Here is a 16,394-nt window from a genome sequence, read left to right on the forward strand (position 1 = left end):
GCCAAACCTTTGTGACTTACTACAATAATAGTGTGGCCAGTTCCCCGACTTCAGTATGTATGAGGTCAAAAAGGAAAGGTTAACCACACGTTATGTTCTCCACACCTGCCTGTGCTCATTATACAGCACCACCTCCACTCCTGAAATCCCAAAACCTCCCAAATGAATTACAATGTTTGCTAGACTGGAACCTCGACCTTTCCTGAGCAACCATCACATTAACAAAGCCCCTGACCTCACTGCACACTCAGCGACATCAGGTTGATTGTGAGAGTTTTATTGCATCCAGTTGCAATCATCTACACAGTGAATTTAAGAATTTTTCAGCACCCTCACATCGATGTTGACATATAAGGACAGCAGGTGGCTTTAGAGAGGAGGGAGACAGACCTGTGTTCATCGACGAATCGTGGCATTGGTGCATTCCTGGTCAACACTGTTTACGCTCAGCCTGGTTCTGCACACATGCCAAGTGGCTGGCCCAAGTTTGGATAAGAGAGTCAATCACTTCAGGAATTTTTATGGAACCACCTTAAAAATGGCAAATCAATATGTTGTTTCTCAGCAATAAAAAGTCAAACTGCTAAGTAGCTACATTTGCATTCTTTTGCTCGATCCAAAGTGTCATAGGAATGACCGTTCTGAGGTGGATACGACTAAACTCAACGCTAAGCACTGAATTTCTAAGAGTCCCCTTTGAATGACTTACTAGTGTCCTCTACTGTCTATCATGGAATAAGAATTTTCAGAAAGCCAAATAAAAGAAAGGTTATCCCTCTTGAAAGGGGGACCTCATGACAGCATAATTAGAGGCGACAGCACAGCACTATTCTGGGCTCGTCAGCTGCTCCCAAATCTCTCCTGATAACAGGCGTAATCACAAAGGGAATGGCTTTTAAAGTTTGCGTTTAAGATTCAATGTGCTCCCCAAAACCCACTCTATCTGGTCTAATTCAATTCAAAAACTAAAAGGATTGCTTCCTGAAGACTTTATGCCATCTTCCTGGCAATGAACCTGTCTGACTTTCAACCTGAAAGTCAAAATATGTCTTGGTTTTAATTTTCCCAGAGATGGATATCAAAGAGCTTCAGGCTCAGATCATCTAAAGACAGCAGTGCCGTTCCTTTAACCATAAACTGTATGTCAACACTGGAATACTGAATATTAATGTCGCTCAAAACACTGCAATAACCAGCTAGTAGAGAGCATACCTAAAAGTTTGGGTTTTTTCATTAACTTATCCGACCTTAACCCAAACCCCTCTTGCTCAAATGTTGAGCCAACACTGCACTCTAGTGGGTATCACATTGTACTACTGACAGTTGGACTGAGCAGCCATAATATGCATAGCTAAGGTCAATATTTTCATGATGATATAATGATATTTTTACCTTAACACTGTTGCACCTATTCTCTTTAATTAAATGTTAAGGAGTCTTGGGAGCTTATTAAAAACAAAATGATTGAGACAACTGATTTGTGAAAATTCTGTTAAGGTTGTTTTTTTAAAAACATACAAATTTACATTAAAATGAGGTAGTTTCAGGCCAAAACAGACTAATGTGCTTAACTGAAGATAACACAGCATTTCAATAAGAACAGTGTGCAGGCTGTACTGATGCGCACTGAAATGCTGAAAGCCATCAACTCATCCATTTTCACAGAAACGGTCTATTCTTTGTACATGTCAGTGAGCAAACACCGGGGATGGGTACATGAATCCCCAAAGTATTGATACAACCAATACCTTGTTTTGTTTGGGCAGTCAAAATGTCAATACTCTGATAATCTTACTATGTTGTTGTGTGTATTTGCACAGTTTAGTTCAGGCGATTCACACAACGAACATGTTATATGTACTGAAAACTGCACGTGATTAAGCAGCTAATTAACAGAAAAGAGTAAAAAAGATACTCGTGTTTTGGAAAACTCTTGGATGACGCATTCACCTGACAAATCACGACATATTCCTCTCATTAGACATTTAGCACATTAGCTGCTTTTAACAGTTAATGTGCAGAGATTGGGTAAAAAGGCATTTAGGTGGCCGACTCCACACCTTCCGAATATATTACAGGAAGTTTTAAAACTGTGATCTGATTTCATTGAATGCTTTTAAATCTATTTTGAAAGACCAGGAAATAGAGTAGTTGTAGTGTCGACGCTTGGCTTGATGTTGTTGAATGCACGGCTTGTGTTGCACCTTTATTTCTGGGGATATTATATATTAATTATGTTTGTCTCGTTTATATCTGTTTAATTTAACTTGTTCTTAACTGGTGTTGTTGCCCGTCTTGTCCAGGACTCTCTTGAAAAATAGATTTTGAATCTCAACCTGACCTTTCCTGAACTTAAATAGAACTTAAACAAATATGAAATTAGAAAAAAAAAAGTATCAATATCAGTGCTGTTGATCCTCACCATAGCAGGCTACTCATTTTAAATGAGGATTGTGTGTGAATGTTATTTAAATAGAAATATTTACTCATACAGTCCACACCATCTGATTTGTCCCAGTTCTAAGCATTATTTCCATTTAGAAAAACAATTTTATAATTAAATTAAAAAATTATCAAGTTGAAAAGGACCAAGTTCTTTGCATCTCCTGTTACTCTGGTAGAAAATAGCTGCAGCAGGAAATCGAATTATTATTATTTTTTATTTATTTATTTATTTTTAACCACACGAACAAACACGGGCTAAAAATAAAAAAAATAAAAATAAAAAAATAAAAAAAAATCACAGACGCCGTCGTCTTCCATAAACGTCACGACTAAAAAATAAAAAAAAAAAAAAAAAATAAAAAAATCCAGCGTGAATAAATAAACTTCCCTTTTATCTCGTCTTCCCCTCGAATAAACCGAGGGAGCTGCTGTATGTGTGTGTGTGTGTGTGTGTGTGGCCGCCATCTTTAAACCCCACCAGAGGCCACAGCTCCGGTAGTGATGAGCCTCTTCGTCCCCGCAGCGTCACACACGGTCGAGCTCGCGCCGTTCGGAACGTCGTCTCCCGGTGAAAGTCAACGGCGAACAAACCGTCCGACGCGGCCGGTGTGAAGGGAGGCAGGTCACGGGGCGCCGCGGGAGCCTGTTTTATGATGTTTGTTACCGTAAGACGGAGCAACAACAATAGACCGGGGGAGGAGGAAGACAACAACAACGGGACTTTAGCTCGCTAACTCGCTGTTAGCGGCTCGTCGGGCGCTGCGCTTGTTTTTCAACGCTTTTCTTTTTGTGTGTGTTTTTTTAAAGCTGCTTCGTTAGATCTGACCGGGACTCGGCTCGGTTCGTAGCCCGGTTCTTCCTGCGACACTCAAACGGGACGAGTCTCGTCACCGATTTGGCACCTTTTTTTTTTTTTTTTTTTAAACCATTTTTTTTTTTTCTTGTGTGTGCCCCCAAAAAAAGAAAAAAAATCTGCGCTGTTGCTTTAGCTAGCTGGAAGCTGCGTCCCGACTTCTCCCTCCCCGGCGGCCCGGCCGGAGATGCGCGGAAGATGTCGGTGTCGGGGCTGAAGGCCGAGCTGAAGTTTTTAGAGTCCATTTTTGATCCGAACCACGAACGGTTCCGGATAATAGACTGGAAACCCGACGAGCTGAGCTGCCAGTTCAACGTGACTGGGGAGAAGCTGTTGATTATCCACTGTAACATCACGGTAAGGCTGGAGACGGTGGCGGGCTTCCCCTGTCGGTCCTCGGCGAGCTAAAGTTAGCAGGGTAACTCGCTAGCACAGGTAGCGGGGCTTTACCTTCACCACTGTGCACCCTGCAGCAATGCGGGACAGGGTTGTTGTTGTTTTCATTAGCCTCTGTCAGCGGGAGCTGCGCACTCTTGTTTGTTTGTTTTTTTTGTGGGGGGGGGGGGGGTTTGTTACTTGGACAATTCGCCTTTTAACCATTGTTGATAAACAGCCTTAGCATTGAGCTAACGACGCAGCCTGAATGCTAATGTCGTCAACTTATTACGGTTTTTTTTTTTTTTAAACGGGCTCCGTTTTAATGCTGCGACACGCGGGAATGTGGGTCAAATGTTTTTTTTTGATGTAACCGACTTGTTTCCTGTTGTCTTCAGGAGTCGTACCCGTCGACACCACCGATCTGGTTCGTGGACTCTGATGATCCGAGCTTGGCGCAAGTTTTGGAGAGGTTGGAAGATGTGAGGAAAGGCAGCACCCTGGTAATTAACCTTATTTGTTTGTTTCACCGTGTGTCGCACTTTATAAAGATCTGCTGTCAGGTTTCTTCTCATCACAGTGCGGGTTGACCTTTTTTTTTTTTTTTTTTTTAAAGCGTTTTGTCATTTAGTGTTCAACTCAAGCGCGTTTACCGCAAGCTATGACACAACAGTTGGCTTCAAGTTCATACAAATAAACAATGAGAAGATGATTGTAATCTCCAGCTGGCTACTATGAAAAGTCAGAGACGGTGGTGGAAGAAGTATGCAGGTATATAACTCAGGTGAAAGTACCAAATATTCCCTGTCAGGGTTGAACTATTTTATGTGGTATTTTAGGATTCATATTAATGTACATTTTATGACAGTAGTTATTTAAGGTTGGGTTTATTTTAACTACTTTAAAATAAACCTAACTGTTGGTTAGGTTAATCTATGAAAACGCCTAATCCCATAATCTTATGTTTGTATGTTCCTGTTCTGTAAAAAAAAAACATGTATCTCTAAAATGTCAACAGGCTCAGGAAAACTGCATTTTCCTGCAAATCCAAGTGGGTTTTAAAGTAGATTTAGTTGGTTTGTTTTTCTTAGCTTAGACAATATAGGATTTTCTGAACTCGCAAAGAAACATCTAAGCCTTCAAAAATTCCCCAATTTGGAAATACTGCACATGTTCTTTTACTGGACAGAAAGGTCAGACAAATACTTCATCTGACATATAGTGAAGTAGAAGTATAAAGTCGCACAAAATGGAAATACTCAACAAAGTACAAATACTCTAAAGTTGAGTACTTGAGTAAAACTACTTTTTGACATTCCTCCTCTGGTCAGAGCTGATGTAGCCTCTATCAAAATGTTTTCACAGTATGCCTGAGGTATGTGGCATTTGACTGAAAGAGAAGAACACACTTTACTTCACAATTTGAATTAACTTAATAGCTTGACTGAAGAAGTATTGACCAGACTGCCTCTCTGCAGGAACATTTTCTATGAATTAGGATGACATAATGCCAGCTTGCTGTGTTGCACTTCATCAGGGAGGAGGCAGATAATTGTGCACCCAGTGTTGGATTTTATGTTGGTGTGTTAGACTGCTCAACTATTCTTCCTCCGACATTCTTTGCGTCACTGTTGCAAGATTTGGACTTTTGGAGCTGAAGAGAGGGTTTATTGATGTGCAGCTTGGGTTTTAACATTTTAGTGTTACATTTGAGAGATTTCTACAACTAGATTTCCCTTTGTACATGGGCTTTCAAATATTAAAAGCGTGCATATGTTGCATAAATGTGTGCGTCTGTACTTGGGGAATGTTACAAGCATGTTGACAAGCAGGTTTTCTGCAGACGAAATAGCCATGTCATGAAGTCTTTGGGAAAACATCTGAGGTCAAAATGTCTGTGACAAGCAGCTCCTTATGTAATCCCAGGTATGAGATGACATCCTGGGCCGAGTTAGCCTACTTATTCATGCTGCATGCTCAGTTTGAAGGACTGAAAATATGCTTTTTATAGAAGCACTGTCACTTTTTTTTGGACGCATTTTTTTTTAATTTTTTTGCCGTTTTTGGTTGAACCTTACTGTTGTCTAAATTCAGATGAAGAATACAACATTGATGAAGTTGTGTGTCAGATAAGGACAAACCTTGCCTTTTGTGGATAGATGAAATCAGTCTGTTTTAAAAAAAAAAAAAAAAATTACTGTTGCACAGATGTAATAGTGATGCCCTATATTTGAACTGCACCAAATTTGAAAAGACAAGAACACACTAGCTGTTTGCCACTTAATGATTGTCACCTATCTCTTTTTGTGAGTAAGAACAATGTTAATCCTCCTGTTTTATGTTGAAATCCTTACTTTGTGAAGTAAATTTAAAACCACTTTTTTTTACATTATTCCACAGTTGTAATATGAGTGTCCTGCAACACACTGTGTAAAGACTGATGAATCACTCCTTGTCTTATATCTCACACAGTCTTGAATACTGCTACACTGCTTTTGCATTCAGGAATGTGATAAAGTTGAATGCTGTTCTTTCACATCGGAATACGTTCACATTTCAGCCATGTGGCATTGCTCTGTAGCCACATTTGCAAACTTGAATTGTATTTCTAATTTTGTATGCCGTCGTCATTGTGTTTGTCTTTTCTAGCTTTTGCAGCAGTTGAAGAAACTCATTTGTGACCTCTGTCGGCTGTACAACCTTCCCCAACATCCCGATGTGGAGATGCTGGACCAGCCGCTGCCTGCAGGTCCTGTGGGACAAGACCGAAAGGCAAGTCTGCTGAGTTCATGCTTATCAGATACCTCCTCACGTCATGATACAGCCAGGACACCGTTTAATCCCTTTTGAAGGATGATGTCTGTCTTATTCAAATTAAGATGCTTTATTATGCACTTCCAAACCACTTGAGTTTAGTTATGAAACAGCAGTCTGCATTACAGAGGTTCTTGGGCATTGATGTGGAGCTGTTCTCTGTGCTGATCAATAGGCTCTGTCTGTGGTTATGGTCTGTAAGAGGTGGTCTTCTGTAAAGTACATGGAGCAATCAGCTCAGTGAATCTCATGCAGACAACTTAACTCAGCTTGCCTTTGTGTGTGTGTGTGTGTGTGTGTGTGTGTGTGTGTGTGTGTGTGTGTGTGTGTGTGTGTGTGTGTGTGTGTGTGTGTGTGTGTGCAGCATGGGACAGAGGAGGTCACATCTGAAGAAGAGGAGGAGGAGGAAATGGGAGAGGTAGGTTATCATCTTTGATCTAAACATTTGATGCATTGCTCTTGCTGTATTGATGTGTGCTTTGTTCAGTGATGACACAGGCTTGTTTATTTTACTGCCATCTTAGTCACATGTCTGTATGAGGAGTGTTGGGCTGATGATCATTTTTACATGATATAGTTTGGGAAATAGAAATGTCTACTAAGGATGACAACAATTCTTTGATTTGTGTGTTTGCCCTTCATCTTTCTCCCACTTAAATTGACTGTGATAGTTTCACCCTGCATTTTATTAATCAAACAAACTGCTGTTCATGTGAACATGAAAGTTTTATTTCATCTTTTGAACTCGACACTGGCCTTGATCCCTGACCTCTTTGTTTGTTGTACTAAGACGGTTTACTTATACTGCTTAGCTATACTATTTGAGAACCATATCTTAATACAAAAATATCAAATCTGAATCAACAGGACATCGAGGATCTGGACCACTATGAAATGAAAGAGGAGGAGCCTGTGGATGGGAAGAAATCCGAGGATGATGGCATCGAGAAGGAGAATCTGGCCATCCTGGAGAAGATCAGAAAGAACCAGCGACAGGACCACTTGAATGCAAGTCTTGATTTAACAAAGGGGCTGGTTGATGTTAAAGTCGACATTTAATCTAAACTGCATGTCTGTATGCTAATTTTGTCAGTAGTAATTATTTTTGTGAAAAATAAACGAGGAAAGATTCTAAAAAAGAAAATGAAGAAACGAGACAGTGATGAGCCATTTAATAACACATCTGCCAGTTGTTAATGTGACCTGTTTGTCAATGTGCTGCTGTGCAGTATGCAGCACATCTTCGGGTTTCTCTTTGCGTCTGCCCTTCAACGCAGCATAAACTTAGAAAAAAAATTGTTTTCCTTCAGGAAAGGGTTCTCAGGTTGCTCCTCATTCTATTCAGTGGCTCAGCTGTGCAGCTGTCTTGCTATCGTGAACGTGTCAAATACAATCATATCCATATTGCATGCATTTCTCTTACTTATTTTACATGTTTTTGAAAATTGTTGTGAGGGTCTCTCGAGGATGTACTGATAAAAAAAAAAATATTGACATCTTGAAAAATCAAGTGTTGTCTTTGATGTTGGCTCATGTTAAATACAAATGACCCCTGTGGTCAATTTCAAAGCAGTGTTTTTTGTCTATATTGTTGTTGTTTCTATATTTACAGGGAGCCGTGTCTGGTTCAGTGCAAGCCTCTGACCGCCTGATGAAGGAGCTTCGAGAGATCTACAGGTCTCAGAGCTACAAGACGGGTACGCTCACTACATCGGGGTCTGCTTTTTGTTGAAAGTCTTGAGTGGGGAAAAAAATTACGAACCAAAAATACAGAAGCCAAACAACACACAATAATAATCGACCTCTTGTCCTCTTATGATAGATGAATATTGCTGAACATTCAGCATTGCAATATGAGAGCCTTGAGATGTATATGGTCGGAGGAAAAGATTTGAGAGTGAGTTTAGTTGTGCAGGATTCAAAGGTACCATCATCTTTTTCATCATTATGAGGTGAGCGTCACCTTCATGTGGGTGTAGGGGCGATACTGGAGGTTGCTCACCTTTTGTATTGTTATTTGTGTCTTGTAAGGTTTTGAAATGGTTAAGAGCACATTGACACACTTACCACAGCAGCCTAAGAGCAAATAATGACGTTCAATATTCAATAATTAAGTATGAACCAATTTTATTACGTAAGAGGAGACTCATTTTGAGGTGTTAACTTTGTAGAAATGAATTAGCTTTCTGTAGCAGAATTAGTTGACAGTGGTACGAGAGATGATGTCACTGGCAGAATATATTTTCTGCTTTGGCTCCCTCTGTTCCATTTTACTTTATAGAATTAAAAAGGGTGGCACAGTAGTTAGCATTGTCGCCTCCCAGCGAAAAGGTTACGGGTTCGATTCCGGGCCCTTCGGTGTGGAGTTTGCATGTCCTCCCTGTGCCTGCGTGGGTTCTCTCTGGGTACTCAGGCTTCCTCCCACCATCCAAAAAAAATGCTTCTCAGGTTAATTGGTGATTCTACAAATTGCCCTTAGGTGTGTAGGAGAGCGTGGATGGTCTTTGTTTTCGTCTGTCTCTGTGTGTTGGTCCTGTGATGGACTGGTGAACCCTGCCTTCGCCCAATGTGAGCTGGGATAGGCCGCAGCCCTCCTGTGATCCTGTTCAGGATAAAGCGGCTATAGATAATGGATGGATGGGATAAAAAAGGGAGGTAGATCTTGCACTTTGACTTATTTCATCAATTTCTTTTGCAGGCATCTATTCAGTGGAGCTTGTTAATGACAGCCTGTATGAATGGCACGTCAAACTAAGGACGTAAGTAACTTTGGGATCTTGTGTCATGTACTATTTTGTTTTTTTCTGTATGGCAACAGACATAGACTGATTGCATGGTTTAACAACCAACAGGGTGGACCCAGACAGCCCTTTACACAGTGATTTACAAGTCCTAAAGGAAAAGGAAGGAATGGATTACATTTTACTAAACTTCTCATATAAAGTGAGTAAAATTGACTGTGCATCATGCAAATGGAGGATGATTTTGGGTGTCTTTTGAGGACTATAAATTAACCATCTTTGATGGTTTCCTCGACAGGATAATTTCCCCTTTGATCCACCGTTTGTCCGGGTAGTTTCGCCTGTACTTTCTGGAGGGTGAGTTTTTTTTTTTTTTTTTTATTTGGTGCACTTTCCACAGTTTCTACCATTATCAAGCTGAGACTGTGATAGTGTTAGATTCAAAAGGGTCCTTTTCCTTACTTTCTATGTCTTGCTCCAGGTATGTTCTTGGAGGAGGCGCCCTGTGCATGGAACTTCTCACCAAACAGGCATGTTAAATCTATTTTTATAAACCCTCAATGTGAGTTTCTTTTTTTCACGAGTTGATAATGAATATTGCTTTGGATTGTTTTTGCATCTGTTTTATCCTTTTCTGTGCATCTGTTTACATTTTCAAGCCCTGCTCTTATTGACATTGGGTTTCCTGATTGCAGGGTTGGAGCAGTGCCTATTCCATTGAGTCTGTCATCATGCAGATCAATGCCACTTTAGTCAAAGGAAAAGCCAGAGTGCAGTTTGGAGCCAATAAAGTAAGTGAGGAGGTTTAATGTCAAGTCTGTGATGTAATGTTGGCCTCACATAATGAATGATGTGGACCACATTGACAGTGCGCAGGGTTCCCTGGCTTATAGTGGTGGCTTGTTGTAGTGTGTGAAAAATCTCTTGTTTCTGCAGCCATTGTTGGCCGTGTTGTCTTTCTCATCAAATTGGACTGTATTGAAATATGTAGTTTGATGTGGTCACTAGGATGGGCCAAGTAGATGCTCATCTTTTTCGATAGTGACAGCACCAATGATGTGATTTTTCGATGCCACCTAATCATACCCATTTCTCTGAGTTTGATAAGTTCAGAAAACAGGGATATTTTCAAGACCCTCTCTGATGTTCAGTCTCATGATGCAAATCCCATTTTGCCGTGTCATATGTTTTGTAGTTGATCACCCTTCAGACTGCTTTAAGGTTTGCGCAGTGACCTAGGATAAACCCGTGTTGGCTGTCAGTGTCAGCGGGTCAACACATGTTAGACAAACCAGTGTCATGACCTGCCCCGACCAGGAATAATCACACCGCTCCGGCTGAATGTTTTGCTGTCACTACGACTGCAGCTCATAAACAGAGCAGCTTCAGTCCTTCAGGAACCACACACACACACACACACACACACACACACACACACACACACACACACACACACACACACACACACTCAGGCGCAGTATTGAGTGGATATCACTAACAGAAGATAGACTTGAAGCACCAAAACACGCTTCGGGTGTCGGTTTTGTCTTGAGTGTTAGGCCAGTCTGGATTTTGTCCAAGATTAGTCTCATTAGTTTGACCTAAATAAAGACTGACTTACTGCAATTCTATAAAGTTGAGCTTAATCAGAGCTAGAACTTGTGTTTCCATGGTAGCAGGTAGTGGCACTTGCTGACCAGTGGACCCATAGGAAGAAAAAGGGCAATAATAAAGCTCAGCGTCTGTGTTTTTTTTTTGTGGAACGAGTAAATGGCAAGGGAGGAGTTTTAGGAGACCACAACAACCCACTGGAAATATTTATACATATACCAGTGAGGACATTACTGTTCTTCCACAAGGCAAATGTTTTCTGCTGGAAGATGGGAGCTGAGTAGTTTTGAGTGCCAAGTTTTTTTTATTTAGTTTAAAATGTACCCAGAATATAGCTTAGTCAAGATCTAGACAGCTTTGTGCAGTGGATCAACACAGCATATCTATCTGAAGCCTATTAGTTTGATCAAAGTCTGTCTTTGTGAAACCAGCCCCTTCAAGGAAACGCTGCTTTACTCATAATGAGTTGACCCTCAGGCATACAGATTTGTACAAAATGTTGTGTTTTTTTTATGTGGTGTAGGAGTGATGTATGTGGAACTACAGTTGCACAGGCAGGGCTGGTGTGAATTGTGATGACGAGGTGTGCGTGAAAGCAGTCTGGTATCAATGGTAAAACACGGGGGGGGTGTATGTTCATTACACTGAATCATACTCAGGTTTTTGTTCTTGAAATTGGAGCTAGCAAGATAAGCCTTTTTTTTTTTTTTTTCTCCCCTGCTTGTAGAAAACAGCTGTCTGTGCCGTTTCTTGTTCTGTGCTGTCATCCTAAACCCAATGCGCACTCTTAAGGTTGGCTTTGTTTTCATCTTTTAATGCAGAACCAGTACAATCTTGCCAGAGCACAGCAGTCCTACAAATCCCTGGTTCAGATCCATGAAAAGAACGGTGAGTGTTTTTTTTTGTCTCCTGTTTCTTACAGAGTGCATCCCTGACCTTGTTTACTGAAACCAAATCCCTCCCATGCATCAAAGCTGTGGAATATCTGCGCTGGGACTGTTGTGCATGTACCAAATATGGACATTAACTGCATGAGGTCCACATTGTTCCACTCAAATTGTGGATTTATAGCAGCAGGATATAGAAAACAGCAAAACACTATAAATGCAATGTGCTTGTGATTCATTGTCATTCTTTAAGTTCACCAATTATTATTATTATTATTATTAGGATACACAATGACATGAGAGCATCATGCATACATATCGATAGATGTAGATGGTAACTGGCACAATGTGTTAACATTGCTGCATTATGCTGACTGTTATTCAAATCTCATGTTCAGGTCCAGTGATGAATCATTATTATTTTACAGACAGCACATTTCTGTGTATGTAATGAATGCTTTGTGACCTTGAGTGTTATTCAGCTGTTTACAAGTATAGCAGACCAGAGTAATAATAGGCACAAACACATCAGTAATATGCTGTTTTAACTGACAATAAAATAGATAGGAGAACAGTCAACATTTGCATTTTAAAGTTGGATTTAAGTTGTGGGAAACACCACACTGCATTTTTTTTTTTTTTGTAAATAAAAGTAACAGGTGAAACTATGTAAATTCCTTTCACCCAACCAGGCTACAGAGGGCTATTTTTAATTGTAGTAGAATAAAACAAAAGTTTAGAGCTGAAAGCTATGCAAAGCCCAGAATCTAACCAGTCAGCACTTCTCAGCCTGGAGTTTTTGATCTTTGCACTAACCAGGGATATTTGGAAATACAGATACAAACTAGTGAAGCATAGGAAATGGCTTTGGTCCAGGTGATTGGTAGCTGTTTTGCATTAACCTGTAGTCATCGTGTCTTTTGTGTTGTCTTTCTAGGCTGGTACACACCCCCGAAGGAGGACGGCTAATACAGACTCTTGCCTTTCCTGCACTGGGACCACATGTCTTAGATTTTTTTTTTTTTTTTTCACCTTGCGACCAATATTGTTTTTATCCTGCAAACTCTTTTGTTCTCTACATGACAGTTTGAACTCCAAACCAAATTCCTCATTCAGTGACCTCCCAAAAAAAAAAAAAAAAAACTAACACATGAACACGGACACACTCACTCCACACCTGAAATTTACATCCATCAGCTACTCGCAAGGGTGTCATCTCTTCAGATATTTATCTCTCTGTACATCTGTTGTCTGATGCAATCTTAATTTTTTTTTTTTTTTTTTTTCCATTGCGACATTCACCCCCATACTCCAGGAAATCGGTGGACAAAAATATCGCGCTAACTCCCCCTTCGGTTTTGGCGTTGAGCATGCCAAGGTTACTTGCCCGCTGTGAGTTGAAAGGTGCGTCATGGCTTCATCCTCCTGCAGTGTCGGTCTGACACTGCCTCTCTGGCCACAGACTGCATATGAGAACGGCATGCGACATTCCCCGATATGATGCAGTGGCAGCTGGGAAGGACATTTCGATGCCGGTGGCGGGAAAGAACCGCCGCCCTTCCTCTCCATGGATGGCCTCTGTAATATTGTGCTCATGTGTTATCTTTTTAATGCCAAGGCCCCTCCTCTGGAATAACATGCTTCTGAGGCTCCTCTGCTTTCAAACCTCTTTGTCATTCAAAGCTTGAAGCCGTGAGGCGGGGGGAGGAAGACGAAGAGACTCTTTGCGAGCCCGGGTGGGACACCCCGTAATGAGCTGCAGCACCTCGCTGCGCTCTAAACTTTGGAGACCACCGTCGTCATCCCAACCAGCAGCCGGACCGCTCCCCGCAGGAGAGGTTTGGTGTGCGGCTAGACCGGCAACATAAGAAACATGATCAGGCAAAGCAGGGGCGCGTTTGGATTGGATCACACTGTAATGTAGTTGATTTTAACTCCATGTGTAAACATGTAAATTTGTATTTCTGCAAAAGGATTTAATTGTTTATAATGTAACCTTGTCTGGGTCTTTGGCTGGGCAGAGACTGTATTACTATATACCCTTGACTATTAACTGCAGGAGCACTGCAACTTCTCAAGACCCATTTTAGACTTAAGAAAAAGTTGCTTCATGGATACTCTTGCAGAAGGAAACAAAAGTACATCATGTTCTTATGTAAGCTTAATGACTACTGCAGTTTTGTTCTTTTTTGGGTTTTTTTGTTTTTAATATTGATTTGTAATCCCTATGTTATTGGCAACAGTGACAGAACCGTTCCCCTCATTCAACGGCACCTCTCAACTACAACGGCCGCACCAATACCGGCATGGACACGGCTGTTTCTGGCATACCAGAGGTTTGGCTGTTCATATCGAATCACTCAAACCAGACGAACCTCAGTGAGGCTATGCAGTGAAGTCTTGTGGAGTTTTGTTGAACTGAAGAAAATTAGTCTTAACAGCTAAATAGTGTAGTCCCCGGCTTAGTTCCTGTAGCTGGCTCACATCCTGACTACTTCACCAATTTTGCAGTCTGGGGAAAAAAAAAAAAAAAAAAAAGTGACCTTTTTACCTTCTGACTTTTCCTTGACCTCACGGCTGTTTTAAAATGCAGCCGGAGTTACAAATTCACAGCAATAGTCTCGACCGTGTACCTTCTAGCTTCACACCTGGGAAGATCAACTGGAGTCCGCTCCATTTCCAGAATATTTGTTCAGGTTTGATAAATATTTGTTCAGATTTGCCACAGGAAGGACCCAGCTCTTCCCATTACCACCTCTCTGGTTACTATTCATGACCACTCTCGGCACTGCTGTACCCCTCGGCGTGCTGAGGCTTTGATGTAATGTGAATAATATGCAGAAAACTGTGTGGAGCATTCCAATTAATGCAGTTACATGTTTGTTGTGGGTGTTCTGTTGTGTGGTTACTTGCATTGTTTTAAGTATATTGTCCTGGTAACCAGCGTAGAAAGCTTAGTTAGGCTATTTCATACAGTCATTCCTTATTTTTTGAGTTTAGAGTTTCCTCCGTGATACTAACCTCAGTCACAGAAAGGTAAAGATGGGTAGAAAACAAGCAGCTTGTTCATGCTCAGCACATCTAACATTTGTTTAGTCCTGCAGGATATGACGCGAGTCGCCCTCCTTTTGTTGTTTCACCCACAAGCAAATTCTCAACTCGACTCCGGATCATCGGCATGGTTGTTAGCTGTTGTGATGCGCATTGGTAACGTACTAATCACTTCATTCTGGTCACATTGTCGAGCCCACCCCTGCATTCTCTGGAGAAGCAAACTCAGGAATACATACTGCACACTCGACTTCGCAAAGGATCGCTTAAGAATATTGTCGTGCAAGATTGAATGTGTCAATCGTTTTTTTTGGTGGGGGGGGGGGGGGTTTGGGCCATTTTAGAGTGACGCCCCTGTAGTATTACAGAGTGTTTTGCCGTCGAATTGCACACACACACACACACACTTAGATCTTGTGATTGCCATCGATGCTATTAATTACCAAGTAAGTTTTTCTTTTGAATGATCAGATACGTGGAGCAGACTGGCTCCGACCCTCAGATTATATTGCTGTATTTTGCATGTCAATATATCGGTGGGTGTCCCCCTCCCAAGCTACGCAAGAGCACTTAAAAAGAAATATCCTTCTTTTTTTTTTTTTTTTTTTTTTTTTTTTTCAGGACTTGTTTACTCGTGGTTTCCTACTACATCAGTGCACAGGAGCATTTCTCCTTGTGTGCTTAATTGAACCAGGTCAGATACTCTGAGACACGTGGACTTTAAAAGACACCCTACCTGCTCGGGTTACCTTTCTAAGATGCCAGGATTCCCAACAAAAAGCAGCAGTTCAGATTTGTTGTGCCATCAGAACAATTCCAATCCCACATCTTGAACCTGGTCTTTGGAATAATGGTGTATGCACGAGTCTGCTCTTACAGCAACACGTGTCTGACTAACAAACAAACAAACAAAAAAACGTCTCGGCTTTGAAACGTGACATATTGGTCCGACGACTGAACTAGCCTGATACTGGGTTCTTTACCTTGCTTCATTAACTGCGGTGGCCGGGTTATAAAGTTATGCACTGTTAGCATGCTTTGGTTTGGTTTCATTTTTTATTTTTATTTTTTTCCATTGCAAGGGTGATTTTGACCATGTAAAGTAATTTGTAAACTTGCATCAAGTTTATGAATAAAGAATTTTATGAAATATCTCTTCATCCTGTTCTTATTAATAGAATTTAATTAGGAACATGGAAGAGTAATAGAACCATAAAACACAACATTAATTACGTATTAATGTTGTGTTTTTTTTTTGTTTTGTTTTTCCAAGGGAACTTTGGTACAAGAGCCGCAGGATTTGGGCATCAAACCATCTGTGAATGAGGCGCTCCAGATGTTTGAGTGCGTTTCTTGCATCTTCCAGTAGATGGTGTTCCTCACCAGAAGATTCAGGGGTCCGATTTTTGTCCGGTGGGGGGGGGGGGTGGCATCACCTGCTGCCTTTTAAGTGATTCAAGGAGATGTGACAGTGCACTTCAGTGTGACTTAAGGTGAAGTGTTGTTTTTTTTTTCTTTTCTTTTTTTCCCCCACTTTCAACACAGTGAGTATCTGTGCACACCATCGTCCATCAAAAGCGCTGCCTTTGTTTACTGAAGTAACGGGGCTTGTTAAAT

The 16,394-nt window shown here is 41.0% G+C and overlaps 1 protein-coding gene across 1 annotated transcript; it reads left to right on the top strand.

Annotated features, from left to right (window-relative positions):
* The first annotated feature begins 2,909 nt into the window (after window positions 1-2,909).
* LOC138616276 (ubiquitin-conjugating enzyme E2 Q2-like) lies at window positions 2,910-15,929 on the top strand. Its single transcript, XM_069690477.1, has 13 exons — window positions 2,910-3,655; window positions 4,072-4,176; window positions 6,323-6,445; window positions 6,852-6,905; window positions 7,355-7,499; window positions 8,104-8,184; window positions 9,186-9,246; window positions 9,340-9,430; window positions 9,527-9,585; window positions 9,710-9,758; window positions 9,924-10,019; window positions 11,661-11,727; window positions 12,664-15,929. The coding sequence occupies exons 1-13, from the start codon at window positions 3,497-3,499 to the stop codon at window positions 12,693-12,695; spliced, it is 1,122 nt and encodes a 373-aa protein (XP_069546578.1). The 5' UTR covers window positions 2,910-3,496; the 3' UTR covers window positions 12,696-15,929.
* The last annotated feature ends 465 nt before the right edge of the window (window positions 15,930-16,394 follow it).

This window comes from Brachyistius frenatus, unplaced genomic scaffold (assembly GCF_029030835.1).
Source record: "Brachyistius frenatus isolate BFR_SWC_R1_liver_20210118 unplaced genomic scaffold, ASM2903083v1 Contig_9, whole genome shotgun sequence".
Taxonomy (NCBI): Eukaryota; Metazoa; Chordata; class Actinopteri; family Embiotocidae; genus Brachyistius; species Brachyistius frenatus.